Source organism: Pleurodeles waltl, chromosome 3_1 (assembly GCF_031143425.1).
Source record: "Pleurodeles waltl isolate 20211129_DDA chromosome 3_1, aPleWal1.hap1.20221129, whole genome shotgun sequence".
In the NCBI taxonomy this organism is placed as follows: Eukaryota; Metazoa; Chordata; class Amphibia; order Caudata; family Salamandridae; genus Pleurodeles; species Pleurodeles waltl.
Window position 1 is genome coordinate 1035322330 of NC_090440.1, and position 18084 is coordinate 1035340413.

General features: G+C 47.6%; 1 protein-coding gene across 4 annotated transcripts in view; it reads left to right on the top strand.

The window, feature by feature from the left end:
- The window catches only part of PARP9 (poly(ADP-ribose) polymerase family member 9), a 507325-nt gene that overhangs the window by 257421 nt on the left and 231820 nt on the right, over window positions 1–18084 (top strand). For all 4 annotated transcript variants that reach the window (XM_069224307.1, XM_069224309.1, XM_069224306.1 and 1 more), the window contains one exon: window positions 3235–3301. In XM_069224307.1, coding sequence (XP_069080408.1) covers window positions 3235–3301 — 67 coding nt within the window. The remainder of the gene's footprint in view (window positions 1–3234; window positions 3302–18084) is intronic.

Below are 18084 nucleotides of genomic sequence, written 5' to 3' on the forward strand. Positions count from 1 at the left end.
TTAACATGGTATTTTTCCCTTGGAATCTTCCACCCCTGGTTGTGTTTGCAAAAGTGAAAAACTAATAAGAAATTACCACACTACGCAAGAAGGCACTGGGAACCATGGTTGAGGGAGGCTGCCTTTTAGATATCCATGCCCAAGGCATTTGCTTACACTTTTCCATTACTGTCTCTCGTCCCAATGAGTGATCAGCATTCTAAGAGGTAGACCGACCATCTGATCCTGATTGCACCACACTGAATCCACGGATCTTCTTTAACAATGGGAGCCCCAGGCATCCCCTTGGTTGCATAACTGGTCCTTCTAACCAGGTGCAAAGGGGATATTCCCCATCACTGGTATCACTCATTTTTTTGACATTGCTCCTGAGTACCTGGAATACTCTACCTTAGATATTCCAGTGGAGTATCAGGCCATCCTTGCTTATTCAACAACAATGATTACTAACAAAACTTGCCAGGCCATAGATGAGATTTTGTTTCTGGTCTCAGTCTAAAGGTCTGCATTTAGTATTGTCAAATCCACATCAAATGCCAACATATCTTCTACAGCTTGAACAGCCAGGACTTGGGCCCCGATTCAAATGTTAGCGGTTAGCATACACTGTTGCAACAAAGACAGAGTATACTTACTGGCAACCAAATTTAAAAGTAGGCAGACCATAGTTTGACGACCGAAACTACTCAGCCTCCAATGCATACAAACTGCTCCAATGGCCTAATGGATTAAGGGCCGTCGGACAATTGGCTCAACTAGGATGGGCGGACACGTATCTGGTTTTTTACTGTCTGTCACTGTCAGGCAAACTGTGGTGGTAAGGAGCAGTTGAAAAGAACCTAAAATATGTTACTTTATTCTGCAAAGATCTAAATGTATTTTTGCTTAATGTGTTTGTAAACTGCTTCCTACTGTTAATCAAGCACATAACTCTGTAAAAGACCTCTACAAAAGAATCAATTACTTACCTGTAACTACATTTTTCCAGAAAACAATCCGCCTCCCCAAAAAAGGTTCACTCATCATTTCCTTTCACACTGTGCTTCGAAATCTGAAGTATGGTGGCTTTTATGCGAACTAGTGCGCACAGTGCATTCTTCATTTTGACTGATGTCTTTTTCTTTGAAGTTAATTGGCGTAGCAAATTGGAATACTATTTGGGGTGGACAACTGCCTTCAACTCTTTCCATGGCAAAACCCAAAGTTAGCGATATTAACCCCAGCACATATGTCTCAGAACAAACACGCTTAACTTAGTGCAATCTGTAAAGTATTTATACAGCACCAATGCAATAATAAAGGTAAAACACCAAACAATAAAAATCCAAAACCAAATTAGGGAAATAGAGTTCAATTTAATACATAAAATTACACTAAAATGGCAATAATCCAATAATGGGGCTCGAGAGATTACATTTTAAAGTTGTAGGTAAATATAGCGCCAAAAAGAACAAAGTGCAAGGAGGGCAATGGTGGTTTGAGGCTTACAGCGATGGAATACAGGTCAGATACACCAACCAGGTTCTCCCTGGTCAAAGATTTTACCTCTGACTTCGGGCCTAATTTAGAGTTTGAACTGTATATGAGGGCATTTTTTTAGATGGCAGTAGTTTTCTACCACACTAAACATGAGCTCTGAGGATTGGAGTGTGAGTTGGGGAGTGTACTCTGGTAGTTGTAGTGGCTTTCTACATCTAACAACAAAATCTTGGCCCTCATTTGGAACATGGAGGGATAGCCCACCGCCGACCATGCTGATGGTAGACAGAAGGCCGCCAGTGGCGGCGGCAGGCATCCCGCCATATTCCGACGCATGGAGCCTCACCGCCATTGATGGCGGTGAGGCCCACCATGCTGGCGGTCGGTGGCGGGGGTGGACGCTGCCACGTCAGTCCATACCCCTCCATGCCTATAGTGATGCAGTTATAGGTGTGGCGGTGTATGGAGACATGGCAATGCCGGCGGAGCAGCATCCAAGGAGCCCGTTCCCTCCCGGAGCAGCGCAACGGATCAGGTAAGTGCTGCCCCAGAGGGAAGGGGGGAGGGAGGCGTGTGTGTAAGTGTGTGAGTGCATGGGGTGTGCGTGAGTGTTTGTGAAGGGGGGATGTGTGTCCTGAGTGTATGAATGCGTGTGTGCATGTAAGTGTATGGGTACATGAGGATGTGGGGGGGACCTGTATGTGCAGGCAGTAAGCTTATTGTAAGTTAATGGCAAACCCACAAGAGATCTTTTTCAAACAGAGGTTCTGCTGCCTGGTAGGCAAGACCCAAAAATGTTTCCCGTTTGGAAATTCAAACTCTGGTGTGTTGATCATTGTTTCTACGTTGGTAGCAACTTGCAGCAGCAATCAAATATTCATCTGGCAGGTCCTTCTGTGACCCACTGAGTGAAGCTTTTTTTCGTTGTGACCTATTAGTACATAGATTGCATCAGAAAATTACAGACAGGTTTCAAAAATTTGGTGCACACTTCGTGCGCCCGTATTTGTGACTTGTGTATTACTGTTTTGATTATTTTTTACAGTGAAGATGTTCATCAGTATGCGTCCTGGCACTAGAAAAATACCAGTGCTAGCATCAAGAGATATTCCTACCTCATTTCCTATATTTTGAAAGAGGAGAAAAGCCGAGTCTTAAAGTGTTTACTGAACGTTTCAAGACACTGTTGGGACTGTAGAGAGAAAGGAAGAGACCTGAAACGATCGCCCTGCACGTACATCTGGTCTGAAGCACTTTCACACGTTCTAACCAATCAAAAAGTATTTCGTGGATGAAGCTAAGTATGCAGAAACACTAGTTTTGGTCATTCACTTAACTATTGAGTGTCTCAAGAATTTTCAGAGAAGTTTCTAGGATTAATAAATGTAGAAAAACCTGTAAAAATGCTTTTGTGGGTTTTGTTCAACATTGACTTAGTCTCATAGAAGCCCAGAACGAGGTTGCAAAGCGATCTAAAACATGGTCACAAAGTAACCAATCAGGCATTCCTGAGGAACATATGACATGATTTCTTAGCCTTTGGTGTGCCTATTCGTAGCTTTTGGTGTGCCTGTTTTATGCTTTGTGGATTCATAAAATCGTTAGAAAAAATGAATCATTGTGGAAAAATTCCTTCTTATCAGATGCATTAAAATCTGAGTATGGTATTTCAGAAGTTGCTAAATCTTCTTATTTCACGTCAGTAGTTCTTGATTTATTGTTTTAATATATCTTTTTTCTTGTCCCTTTCTGAAGGCTTTTCTTGATGCACTCCAGTCCGCAGCACCAAAGCAAAATGCATCACCAGACACCGCTTCTGCTGGTAGGCCATTTGTGAATCATACATATATTTTCAAGTAGTTTCTAGTATTGACTAGCAGGTGAAGCTATCTGGATCAAAACGGTGACGCAGATAATTATTGGTCTGATGTTTTCAATTTGTTTTGTCTTAGTTTTATAGGTGGTCATTACGTTGGCGGTAATGACCGCACCGCCGGCGGTGGCAGTAATTACCGCCGACGGCATGGCGGTTCAGACTGCCATATAAAGAAAACAATAGTGAACTGGCAAAGCAGCCAGTTCACTACTACCCACCGCCAGGCCAGAATCGACCGTCGGGCCGACGGTAGCCACTTTCGACCCGGCGGTGGAGGCCAGACCTCCAGTGGGATAATGGTACCATCACAAACATAAAGGTAACAGGAAATCTCATTCCTGTCTCCCATATGTGACACGCTAGGCCCCCTCCCCCCCCCTTGCCACAGCCCCTACTCACCGCCCCTAGACTAGGCGTGGTGGTGTCTGGACTAACGTGGCGGTGAGGGTGGAGCAGCATCCACCCCCGCCACGACTGCCGGCTTGGCGCCTGGCAGCCCTCACCGCCATCAATGGCGGTGTGAGGCTCCAGGCGTCATTATCTGGTGGGATGCCAGCCGCCGCCACTGGCGGTCTTCTGTCAACCGCCAGCATGGTTGGCTGCAGGCTGTCCCGCTAAGATCATAATGATCGCCATAGTCTACAACATTTACTACAATTGAAGTGGCTATTATTTGTTGATCTGACTGGTGAAAGAGGTCTGCTGTGGAATGGGAATAGGTTATTTTACAATTTTTAAAGGAACATGTGGATTTTAGGAGTAATGCACGTTTCAAAATATTTTTTTAAAAATCTACACTATAAGCCTGTGGTCTTTTTAGCAAGCATGCGCCTAAGCTTCAGAGAGCAGAATCCAATCCCTGCCTACATTGCTGAATCTGCAAGCTTCCATGTCAGCTTCCATGGATCTTTTACAAAAATGTAAATTGTACTGCCACACTCTTTTTTTATGCATCAATTCTATTTATTCATTAGTGCAATACAGCTAAATGCCTACAACCCATAGGGCTGGCAGCAGGTGAAGCTGATCAACAGAAAGTGTACACAGCTTAATGCCAACAACCCGGAGGCGGCAGCGTTGCGTAAATATAGTATTAAGAAAATGAGTAAACGAAAAACATTAATATCCATATTTTAAAACTCCCCAACCCCCATCCTCCTCTATGTCAACTAGTCTGTCCAGTGCTGAGCATATAGGTGAGTGAGCCTGACCACAGGTCTGCAAGCTTGTGCGAGTGTAAATTAGTGTTAATCTAGGGTCATTCTGTTTTGTGGTATAATGCGCAGGACCTTTAGGTAAGAACAGGTTAGCGCATTAATTCTGAAGATAGAATTTGGCGTAATGGCACCCAGGTTGTGTGATATTCTAGGTCTTGTTGGCCTCCTGCCAAGGATAGCTCCTCCATCCCCATAATGAACTACCATTTGTGTAGCCATGCAATATAGCCAGGAATCGTCTCCTTGCCCCAGTGTACCAAAATTACTTTATTGTCCTACAACAAGGGCTATCTGTTTCCCTCATGGGGATCTTAGTGGATAAGTTAAGGGATTGGGAAGACCCAGGATGGTGTATGCTTGGAAACGGGGAATCTTAGTTTTGAAGGCTTGGTCTCTGTCAATTAGTATGCAGTCCCAGAACTGTTTGGGTTCTGGACAATGTCACACTAGGTGTAGGGAAAGGTCCCGTATTCCCGCATCCTCTCCAACACTCTTTGGACTTGATCGGTGACCATGATTGGAGCCTTACAGGAGTATAGTACCAGTATTATATTAGCTTGTATGCAGTTTGGGTGCTAGTTATGCTGTGGGCAGAGTGATGGGCCCTATAGAATATATCCCCCATTCTTTGTCAGTCAGTTCTCATCCTAGTTCCGTCTCCCAGCTAATTTGGCTGGGTGTCTTAGTAAGGCGAGTTTGTGTGCTCAAAAGATGGTAGATCTCTGAGATGAGAATCTTGTAATCTTTTTTTAAGAAAGACCCATTTCTCGAACAGTGTGAGAAGTCGCCGGGCATGCTGTTTCAGGGTAGCTTGCAGCACTCTGTGGCGGTTTTGTAAATATTGCAGTCATCGGGGATGGGAAGGAGGTTAGACCCACTTTCGCTGCTGCTGCATCTCTGCTAAAAAACACCTTCTGGGACGCTGTAGAGTCCCCATGCCCAGTGTTCGCGGGGAAGCCAATTTTCCTTCCATAAATGCAACCCTGCCACTGCCTGATCCTTGAAGCACCAGTGCTTTTCTGATAGCGGGTGACTCCATTCCACTAAGAAACGTAATTGAGCAGCTTGCAAGTATTGCCAGAGGCAGGGGACTGCAAGTCCCCCTTCTCAGGTTGGACGATGCATCAAGGGCTTGGCTAGTTGGGGCGGCTTACTATCCCAGATTAATTTGAACATTGCGGTTTGGAGGGTTTGTATGCTATTTGTCAGTGGGGCCAAAGGAAGCATTTTCAAAAGATACAAGATGCGAGTTATGGTAGTCATTTTAATCGCAGCGATTAAACCCACCCAGGAGAGGCAGAGGCATTGCCAAATCTCTAGCTCAGCCAGTATTTGTGATGTGAGAGTAGAATAGTTTAACATGAGAGTGTGTGGTAAAGATCGGGCCAGTTTGATTCCCAGATAGGAGCTGTGGTCATTTGCCCACGTAAGGAAGAATCTAGAGCTGAGAGTGGCCTCATGAGATGGTGTCACTGAGAGGTTTAAGATTTGAGATTTTTGCATGTTCACTTTGAGGTCTGTGATTAGCCCAAACTCTTGGAGTTCAGCGACCATTGCAGGGAGAGATGTCACTGGATCTAAAATAGCCAGGATCACATCATCTGCATATAAGCTAATGAGGTGACGATCTCCACCAAACATTACCAGGTAATGCCGGGGTTAGCTCGGATCTTTTGGGCCAGAGGCTTCATGTGCAAGGGCAAAGAGGAGTGGGGATAACGGGCATCCTTGCCTTGTTCCTTTTTGTGTTGGGAATTAGCTGGAAAGATACTCCATTCACCTGTACTGAGGCCCAAGGTGTGCTATATACACTCCTTACCCAGCACCTAAATTTGTCTCCAAAGCCCAGGTGGGAGAGAGTCGCGGAGAGGTTGGGTCAGTGTACTCTAATGAATGCCTTTTCCGCATCCATTGAGAGAAGGATTGTAGGAAGCTGGCATGGTGTGTGGTGAGCACCTATGGTGTTATCACCTTATGCCAGGTCCAGGTATCCCCTTTTAGTGAGGTGTAACCAGTGTCTAGGAAGCCAGGCTCTCTAGAGGTAGCTGTGGATGAGCAGCCAAGACTTATCGAGCAGACATGTAAAGCTTATGCAATACCACTGTAGCCACACAGCACTTACACACATGAAAGAACAACACAATGTTCCAAAAATAAAGGTACTTTTTTTAGTGACACAAATACTAAAAGACTATACAGGCAATACCCCATCTGGAGGTAAGTAAAACACACTATTATATGTACAGTAGTAGTCCGGAATTAGCATATAGTGCAATAGAAAACAGTGAAAGCAATAGACAATACTGAAGGCGTAGTGGGAGACCAAACCATATACAAAGAAAGTGGAATGCAAAGGTCAGGCCCCCACCCAAGGAAGTGGAATCGGTAGAGGGGAGCTGGAGGAACTGGGAAACCCACAAGGACAAGGACCCTCCAGCGACCAGGAGAAAAGAGGTAACTAACTGGTTCACCCCAAACACAAAAAAAGGACTTCAGAGAAGGATATTGCAAGACCCAGACAATACTACGAGAAACCAAAGGTGGATCCTGGAAGAGGAAGACATGGAAAAGAAGGGGATCAAGTCCCCTTCATGTTGGAGTGTCCGATGGTGGCAGGTGCCACTACCCACCTGTCTGTGGATGCAGGACTAGGTCGACGGCGGACGAAGACAGTCAGCAGTGCAGCACTGGAGCAGCAGAAGAGTGCCTGCAGTGATGCCGAAAGAAAGATTTCAGTCTGTCAGTGGTGTGGAAAAACCACCAACAAGCCTTGGCAAGGGCAAATGCTGTGGATGAAGAAATGCAAAGCTGCCGGGGATCAGCAAGGTCCAAGGGGACTCAACCCACAGAGGGGAGTCCCGGATGACCCTCAGCAGTGCGGAGAGTCACAGAAAGAGGAGGCAGCCCCCACAGACAACCCCCAGGCAGCAAGCACAGGAGTTGCGATGAGGCCCACGCAGCACACCTTGGAAGGAGTCCTACATCACAGGAGAAGCATGCAGAGGGCTGTGCATCGGAGGGAAGAGTGCTAGGGGCTGGGGCTACATAGAGCCTGAAGATCTCTTGGAGGAGATGCCAACAAGCATTGGTAGCTGCAAGCGACGCTGTGCACAGGGTTACTGTCCTACACAGAGAGACAGGAGGTTACCGTCTCCCAAGTTGGCCAGCCGGTAGAGAGGACCGAGGGGACCACTCCAGACCACCACCTGTGATGCAGGATTCACGCAGTTCTGGAGGAGAGGAGATCCACGCAGCCAGTCATCGTTGCATTTGGTGCCTGCAGATGCAGGGGAGTAACTCCTTCGCTCCAAGGGAGATTCCTTCTTTCTTCGTGGTGCAGACTGAAGACTTTCCACCCTCAGAGGATGCACAGCCGGGGAAATGTTGCAGTTGCTGGAAGGAGCCGGAGAAACAATGTTGCAGAGCAGAGTCGTCGCTGTAGCTGCAGATTGTATGTTCCTGTGGAGTCCAGTTGCAGTTCCAGTGGCCAGAAGTCGAAGTAAGCATTGCAGAGGATTCCTGCTGGAGTCTTGCATGTTGAATCTGAGGGCCCACCCAAGAGGGAGATCCAGGACCCACCCCAGAGTGAGATCCTAAATAGCCCTGGAAGGGGGATTGGTCAATTAGGAAGGTGACCATCTATCAGGAGGGGGCTACGACGTCACCTGCCTGACCTGGCCTCTCTGATGCTCCCAGAGGCCTCTGCCCACCTTGGATTCAAGATGGCAGAATCAAGAGGCCACCTGGAGGAGCACTGGGCACCACCCCTGGGGTGGTGATGGACAGGGAAGTGGTCACTCCCTTTTCCACTGTCCAGTTTGGCACCAGAGCAGGGACTGGACATCCCTGAACTGGTGCAGACTGGTTTATGCAAGGAGGGCACCAAATATGCCCGTCAAAGCATACCAGTGGCTTGGGGAGGCTACCCCTCTCCCAAGCCATGTAACACCTACTTACAAAGGGAGAGGGTGTTTTCAATCTCTCCCAAAGGAAATCCTTTGTTTTGCCTTCCTAGGCTTGAGCTAATCAAGCAGCAGGATGGCAGTAACCCATCTGAGGGGTGGCAGCAGTGTGGGCTGCCTGAAACCCCCCTGAAAGCTGGTAGGAGCAATGCTTGGGGCCCTCTAAGAAGCCTCAAAGTGCATGGAATCATACAACCAATACCTACAACAGTATTGGGGTATGATTCTGACATGTTTGATACTAAACATGTCTAGGTTCCCAGTTACCATTATGTAGCTGGACATAGGTAGTGACCTATGTCCAGTACACAGATAAATAGCCTTCACGCACTCACGAAGACCAGGAAAATGGAGCTGGAGTTCATGGGGGCACGTCTGCTCATGCAGGGTTGCCCTCACATACAGGTACTTGCACCCTGCCCTGTGGGCTAGGAGAGCCTACCATAGGGGTGACTTACAGTGACCTGGTGCAGTGATCCGAAGTAAAAGGGTGCATCCACCCTTTCATGAAGGCTGCAATGGCAGGCCTGCAGAGACATTTTACATGGGTTCATATGGGTGGCATAATACATGCTGAAGCCCATGTTGAACCCCTGGTGCCCCAATGCCCTGGGTGCCATATACTAGGGACTTATATGGGGCACCAGTATGCCAAATGTGGGGTGTGTGTAGTCCAAGCAACCAAATTTAGAGGAAGAGAGCACAGTCACTGGGGTCCTGGTTAGCAGGATCCCAGTGAACACAGTCAAAACATACTTACATCAGGCAAAAAGTGTGGGTAACCATGCTAAAAATAGGCTACTTTCCTACAAGGATGGCCTCCTTTTTGGAGCAGTGGATCGTGTCTATTAAGGGTTGTGTGTGTTTGGTGTTGTCTCCGCATTGCCTAGTAGGGATAAAGCCTACCAAGCCAGGCATAAGGGAGTTCTGGCGGTGGGATAGTATGCTAGTAAAATGTTTGGCATCTATATTGAGCAAGGAGATGGACCTATGGGACGCGCACTTAGTGGGGTCTTTGCGCGGCTTCGGGATCACGGTAATACTGGCTTTAAGCATAGAGTTTGTAAGGGAGCCCGTGTCTGTAAAAGAGTTAGAGAGTCTTGTTAGGAGTGGCACCAGTTCTTTGCAAAAGGTCTTATAAAAAAGGGAGGAGAAGCCATCAGGACAGAGAGCCTTGCCAGATTTTAAGCTATTGCTGATATGACCTCCTGCATGCGTACGGGTTTCTCCAGGGCTTCAGCCTCATTATTTTGCAGTGTGGTACGGTTACATATAGTCAAGTAGCTAGTGTCATCTATGGGGTCTCCCTCAGGGGCAGTGTATAGAGTGCAGTAAAATTGGTGAAAGATAGCTGCTATTTGCAGGTCCGCGTGTGCTTCTTCAGTCGAAGGTGACCGAATAACCATTATGGAAGTGGCTTGGGCATGGGTGCGCAGCCAATGTGCTAGCACCCGGACACATCGATTGCTTCCCAAATAGAACTTATGTTTCAAACGGCAATCGTGTATTCAGCCCTAATTGGACAAAATGGCCACAGCACACAGAAAGTATAGTCCAATAGTATGGCAGGGATAGGTATCCCTTGTGGTATGTTGCTAGGATGCAAAGTTGAATGGAGTCTCAAGTCCTGTTTGTAGATGGTGTCTTTTATTTGTAGATACTAGAAATCATTGTGTCATCAGCGAGATACAGCCAACACGTGTTTCGTCACACCAGTGACTTTATCAAGGCTGGGCCAGCCGGCCAGGATGGTGCGTAACAAAGGTAAGTAATGAGGGAGCCTCGTGATCAGTTGAATGGGCCCAGGAACGTCAGTGGTAACTTCTTAGAGTAGACCTAATAAGAGTATGGTTGAGTGAGAAAAAATGAATGCAGACCCTGGTAAGCCTGTGGTCGGAACCTGAAAAGGCGAAGGGACGTGTGGCAACAAGCTGTCTTAAACGAGTACTGGTATTCAGCCCTGTCAAGGTCAAGTCGCTTGAGTTGTAACCGTGCCTTTTCTAATTCCCTCCATAACCTTGGAGCCCCAGTGTGTTTGTGTATGGCTTCCCATTCTAGAAATGTGCGTTTTTAGCTGTTGTCATGTTTCTTTGCGAGTCTTGTTCTCGGCTACCGAGATTGCAACAAACTGCAACAAATTCTCCCATATGACAAGCTTTAGCGCTTCCCAGATGGAGACGAGGGGTGTTGTGTCGTTGTTGCTAAGATGGTTTATGATGGCCCGGGTCACGACTTTGACATTGGGGGGAAAATGGATCATGGTTTCCCTCAGCCTCCGCCACGAGGACCTGTATTGAGTTATATCAGTGTGTGCAGTCAGGGATAGGGGAGCATAGTTAGATAGCGACCTAAGTTCGATTGAGGTGTCCCAAATCAGTTGGAAAAAATCAGGGGTGGCCAGGAAGTGATTTATGCAGGCTTAGGCCTTCCGAGCAGCTGCATAGAAAGTGTAGTCCCATGAGTGAGGGTGAGCCTGTCACCATGCGTCAGTCAGATTGCAGTGTCTCAAACATTGAAGGCCTACATGCGAGAATGCTCCAGTCTGGTCGGACCGTTGGCCAGATCTGTCGAGCTCGTGGTCCATTACTAGGTTCCAGTCATCCCTACTAGGATTTCAGAGTCTGGGGTATGGAGGACAGGGGCCAAAGGGTTTGTGATAAATTTTTCTTGGTGTTTGTTAGAGGTATATATACTCTTAGTGAAATGGAGATTCCCCACCCGCAGCCGATAGCCCGGAAGATGTCCCTTAACCAGCATCCACTTTGGACATTATCTCCCCGCTGAAGTCCCTTGAGAATGGTATGGCAATCCCTTTCTTAGCTTCCGGTAGGGGTCCAGAGTTGTTGTGGGAACCACCTGGAGCGCATCCGGTGAGTGTCTTAAGCCAGCAGATGGGTCAGCTGCAGGAGGAAAGCACCGCAGCATGCATAGTAGGGTTATTTAGGCCCCGCACATTGAGGCTCAGAATTTTACGTTCCAGGTGTGCATGTGAGGTTGTTGTACGTTGTGGTGCAGTGATAATGAGGGGGGCTACGAAAATCCCTGGCAAGACTTTCGTTATGATACATCATGTGGTAGGCTTGACAACTATAGTGAAAGATTATGTAGTTCGGAGGAGTAAATTCTATACCAACAGATTCAAACATAAAACGAAAGAAACTAGTTAGAAAACAGAGTCCTGCTATAGGAACCAGTTACTACTTTTAGGACATATACCTGCAGTTCAGAGAAGTTCATTAGAGGGGTCATTTCCAAGAAGAACCCCTCTGCTGCCACAGGTCCGGTAATCTGGGGGCAGACTAGGCCCGTAAATCATTCTTAATTGTAGAAGTTGAGGGAGTGCAGATTATGGGACAGGGTTGTTGGTGTCAGAGGACAGCCTGTCTAGAATCGCTTGTCATCCTTGAGCTTGTGCCTCAAGGCTCAACTGGTTGTGTTTACGGTGGTGGCTTGTTTTTTGCCATCATGATAGTTGGGGCAGCGGCCCCCTAGTCGGGAATTTGTGTGAATAGGGGATGGAGGTCATCCGTCAGCCCTAGTACTCAGCGCACATCCTTAAGATTCTTGACTTGATGAAGTTTGCCTTCCCACCGGAAAATCAATCAAAAGGGATCCCCCAGCCATACGTCACCTCATGGGAGAACAGGAATTCCGTGACAGGTTTGTATTCCCTGTTTCGTTGTAGGGTAAGCAGGGATATGTCTTGGTAGAGGCCAAGGGATTCATTCCTAAAACCGATAGGTTGTTTGGTCCTGGCCATTCCCAAAATTTCCTCTTTAATCTGAAAATTGTGCACACATACAAGGATGTCTGGTGGTCTGGCATCAGTCTCTCCTATGTGACCTGCTCTGTGTACTCGATCTAGTAGATCTTTGTCTTCCTACCAGTCCAGGATAGAGGAGGAGAGTGCAAGGGTGTATTCCTTGATGTCTGACCCTTCTGCTCCAGAAGGGAACCCCCTGATATGGATATTGTTATGGCGTGACCTGTTCTCTAGATCTTCCGTGTGGGCTTGTAGGATGTCTTGCTGTTCATTTAGCCGTAGCAGCTCTGCATCATCTTCCCGGGTCGTCTCATTCTCTTCTAGTCCAGAGACCCTCCCCAAGCGAAGTCAATTCAGTGCGGAGGTCTTGCAGTTCTTGAGATATATCCTTGCGAAGATCTTGAAGGTTAGCTTTCAAGGAGTCAAACAAGGAGGTCAGGAAGCCCTTTGTGACTGGTGTTGAGTCTGCATCAATGGATTCCTCGTCACTACCCTGCATGGAACCTGCTTCACTGTACTTGTTAGACCGCTTCTATATAATCAGTGGCCCGTGAATGCACCAAGCCCGAAGGAGGCCAAGGGTCTCAGTAGGAGGGAAGAGGGGTGTAAACTCCTCTCGATCCTGTCTCAGTCGTTGTCCCCCACATTTGGTGGGTGGCGATGACTCTCAAACCCCCCTTCTCCAGGTGTCCTCTAGGACCCCGTAGTTAGTGCAATCTGGGTTCTGGTCCCTGTGTCCATGTTGCAAGGGTGGAGGGGTAGGGGAAAGTGCGGATGGTAGCAACTTTCTATGGTTTGCATGTGGGGCAGACTGCTCCGGGGGTGTGCTGTGCCCTTCAGTGGTCGGTGGCTGCCAGGATCCTGCATCCTTCCCTGTGGAGCCCTTTCAAAAGAGTCAGTTTGGTATTATGAAGGCTGCCCGGGACCTAACAACGCAATCCTTTGTGAGCTGGTATGGTGGATGGTCCTTAGATAAATGACTCTTCCAGCAAACCCACCCCACTCTAGCGGTGGCAAGGGTCACTGTTCCCAAAGTGCCAGGCACTTACCGGTATGTAGTGTGGGGGGGGCCCTCTGGGTAGTCGCCAGGGTCCAAGCCCATTTCCGTGGGCCTCGCGGTCTGTGCAGTCGCAGCAGAGGTGCCAGTGCTGCCATGAGGTGTAAAGCAGTGAAGGGCGTAGCAGATCCGCCTCACTACGGTGGCGCTGAGGGGCCCCACAATGTCCCCGGAGGAGGGCTTCCTGTCTTCGTGGTACCGTCACCTTGGGCACAGGAGCAGTAATGTGGTGTCCCGGGCGCCTGCAGCAATGCTGTGCTAGGGTGCAGTAGGTCGCACAGGCAGGCAAGGAGGCACACCCGTGGCCTTGCTCCTTTCCGTCGCCTGCTGTCTTCAGAAGCTCTGAGAGAGAGCGTGGTGCCCCTCATGTGGGTCCTGTGGTCCTGCCTAGGCACTGCTGTTTTTGCGCTGTGGATGAGCCACCAACCTGCGGCGGGTCCCCGGTTCACTTCGCGTCCCCGCCAGCAGGTTGGAGTGGTGCGTTATCGTGGTCCCCCTTGCACCCAGGTGCACCGGGCACTATTGCTGGTCCAAGGCCGGATCCCCAGCCGCCATTGTCCCGCCGTGTGAGCTCCAAGTGGTTCTGCCCCTGAGGTCTGCCTTCGCAACAAGGCGACGGCCTTTTTAGGGCCCGCCATGTTGCGGTTGGCTATTTAATGCTGCGTGTGGGAGCTATCGCCTTGTCAGGCCCCCAGTTACAGCAGCGTTTGCGGGACTGGGCAGCAGAGAAGCACAGATCACGTCCTACTCCGCCGCCATCTTGGCCAGGCCCACACTCTTTTTTTATGCAAAATATATGACAGTTGCTATAAACTTCATAAACTACTTCACTTAGCCAAACCAGCATTTTCACCCTGCCACCTTTTGAGACGTTTTTTTTCTGGATGAGGGGGACTGTGCTCAGTGCCAATTTAATGATGGTTGCACCAGACCAGAAAATTCTTTGCTGTAGTCAGCCAATTAGAACTTTCAGGTTTGTGAACCTGGCTTTGGTTTGTGGACCCAAACTGGACAATGGGAAAAACTGTCTTGTCCAAAGGGGTTCGGTTTTTTAAACATTTGGGTCTATAAATGGTGAGGAAACATGGGTTTGCAAACTGTTTCCATGCTAGGAGTCAAGATCCTGGTATAATTTAACCCATAAAAACCCACACAACATATTTTCTCTTAAACTACCTAATTGATTTACACCAACCCAAGCAAATACACTCCTTTGAGTAAAGTTCTAATTGCATGCCAAGTCCATTTTTTATAGAGCAAGAGACATTTTCTCTTTGGGAGTTAAAATAGGAACTACTTTTTTATGCCTGCCTCATTTTTTGCCCTAACCCGATTTGCACTCACCTTGACCTGCCAAAACTAAGCCACTTATGCTGTTTGTTATAAGCAAAGCAAAAATCGCACATGACCTCACCAGCTCTGTAATGTATATAACTGAAAGCCTTGCTATTTCTAATTTGTAGCTACCTTCGCTCATATTAAATTACCATTTGTTTAAAAAAAAAAAAACTCAGTCTAGTAAATAACTACAGTAAAAGTCACTTTATAGTTAACATGCAAACTCAAAAAACACTCGAACTTCTCCAGTTATACTAAGTTGCAAAGCTGTCTTTCAAACATGCGTCAAAATTGATGACATCTCAAATTACACAATTACTAGTGCCTTTCCTACCCCTCTTATATGTTTCTTTGACAGTCCATGTGATGACCATAACTCAATAATGCCTTTGTGGTTAAAACCTGTTTTCCCTGACATGGAGGTTTGCAGAGTATTCATAAACTAGGGCATAAACAAAATAGCTGGCATTAAAGAAAAGTTCTTATGATGCCAGCCTATCTGGTTGATCGAGACTTTGGACTCATGGCCAAATGGAAAGGTTTCTCACCTAGGCCAATGAGGACACATTAAATTAAGAGAAAACGTTTTTGAATGGTCTCTATTTGCAGACTGTCTGATGAATAATGGTCCAAATGTACCGAAGAGTAACCCTTTGTAGACCTCTTTTTTTTTTTTTTTTTTTACATTTCTTTACTAAGCATAAGAACAAAAACAAAATAAAGACATTGTGGGAGCTCTTACAGTCTACACGCCTTGTGGCTATCAGTACAGTAAAAGACGTGGAAAACTAACACATTACAATCCTCACTGTCTTAAGCATCCAGTTCAGGGAGGAAATCCCTTGAGTCAGTACATCTACGTTGTAAAAAGGTATGTTGGTAGCATGAAAGCTTAGGGTACAATTTAGGGTCAGACACATAACATGTGGTGGGTCGTCTACCCGCTTATCTCATAGGTATGTCTGGGATCATCATTAATGTCAGTGGGTCATGAATATGTGTGATCTGTCCAGTCTGGGGTGGTCTTGTATTATCTTTCATCTCTAGCACCCTTGCCCTTTAATTTTTGCATTAATGTGTCCCATAATATGATCCCCTGGTCTGACCCACCCCTATGCCATGCCTCTGTGAGTGCTGTTGATTCTGCCTTCCACCATCTCAGCATGGTGTATCTGGTGCAGCTGGCAATTCCCATGCCATTGCAATCTGTTGTTTGCATAGGACGAATGCCAGATCAACAAATCTGTGGAGGTAGTTATCTCCTTTGGCTCTAGGTCGAATACTGAGTAAGCAGGACTCATGGGTAGGCTGGACTAGGGTGTGTACTAGGGATGACGAGATCCTTGCCTTTTCTCCACAGTCTATTGTACACCCGGACAGTCCCATACCATGTGGAACAACCCTGCGTCAATGACCCAACATCTTGGGCAGCCTGGATTAGTTGTGGAAAATACACATGATATGCAGTGGGATGTAAGGCATGTTTGGTGTAAGTAATTTAATTGGGTAAATCGGAAGTGTGAGTTCCGAGAGACATCGTTGACGAGTCACAGGGCTTGAGTCCATTGTTTTTCTGTCAATGGGAGGTGAAGGTCTGCTGTCTAGCGCTCCCTAACCTTAGCTCCCGATTGCTGTCTCTGTTCCGGGAGAGCTGTGTGTAAGGCTTTGATAATCCTGCATGTACTCTTGTATGCCAACATGATGTGCAGTGGAGGTGCGCTCTCAGGTTCCATTAGTTTGCATCCCCATATGGAAGCCAGCACATGGCGGATAGTCCCGTAGGTCAGGAACTGCCCAGCCAGTATATGGTATGTTTCCCTTAGTTCTGGGAAAGGGCATAGCGCCACGGCTGTATAGGTCACCTATCCGAATCACTCCCGCCTCCTTCCAACTATTCGGGTCATGGACTCAAAGAACATCTTGTAGACACGGCAGCTGCTACAGTGGTATCAATGGTGAGTATACGGGGATCACTGCATCCCTGAATATATTTCTGTCAACAATGTTTGCCCACTGTCATCTGAGGTGAGACTACCAGCAGCCCAGGGTGGGTGAATGAAAGCCAGGTCTACATGGAGGTCCCTACAAAGAGATGCGTGACCACTGGTCTTTGAACACATAGGGCAGTCCCCAGCCATAGCAGGGGCCACTGTAACTGGGCAGCTGCGAAGTAGAGTTCAAAGTTGGGGGCTCCAAGCCCTCCCTCTTGTAGGGGATTGTACAGTGTATCAAGTGCGACTCTTCTCCGACCTTTGCCCCAGATCAGTTCAACTGATAACAATCGTAGCTAAGAGAAGAAGCACATGAGGGGCATGAGCGGGAGAGCAGAGAAATAATACAAAAGTCGCAGCCACTTTAGTATAGCCACCCAGCCCATGGGTGATAGCGGAAGAGATGTCCAGAAAGGCAGCAAGCCATTCACTGAGTTACGGGTGCTGTTGAGGTTGCCCTCTGGTGGACTAGCTTCTGAGTGATATACCTGTATACCTAGATATTTTAAGGTATTGCTGTGCCATTGTAGGTGCACCTTGGGAAGAGCACACATATCCAGTTCGTGAGTGGGACGGAGGGAGAATAAACGCGATTTCTCCAAGTTCACCCAAAGACTCGACATCGGGTCCCTCAAGTATGTTACCGCATAGTCTGCGTATAATTAAACGAAATGGTGGGCACTCCCAACCTTTGTCCCCTCCAGTCCTCCGCTCTCATGTGCAGCCGAGAAGGCAGAGGCTCCATAGCAAGCGCAAAAAGAACGGGGGACAGTGGGCAGCCCTGTCGAATTTGTCAGAGATGTACTGGCTAGGATTAACTCTTGCACAACAATGCCCATAGAGGGTTTTAAGCCACTTAAGATAGCCCGAACCTGCCTGCATCATCCCAAGTGTTGCAAACAGGTAATCCCATACCAGGGTGTCGAGCGTCATTGCCACCGAAACACCGGTGGCATACAGCTCGGCTCGCAGTAATTGCAGTAGGTGGCAGATGTGGAGGAAGGTACTTTGGCCTGGTATAAAGTCTGATTGGTTGTTGTGCACTAAGATGCTGAGTAGGGGGAGTAGTCTATTTGCCAGGGCTTTCCCTAAGATTTTGCAATCTAGTTTCAACATCGAGAGTGGCTTGTCAGATTTCATGTCTAAGTGGGTACGGCCTGGTTTTACGAGGACTACTATGAGAGCCTCCCAGAGCATATCGGGAACTGTCCAGTTCCCGTCCAAGTATAAACCTTCAAGAGCTTGGGCATCGGAAGGGCACTGTAAGTGGAGTAATACTCAATCAAGAGGCCATCTGTTCCCACTGTTTTACTGCAAGCAATCTGTGAGACTGGTAGGCGCCTCTCCACGAGTTGGAGAGGGCATCCAATTCATCTATTTGTACAGCATTTAGCTCAGGGA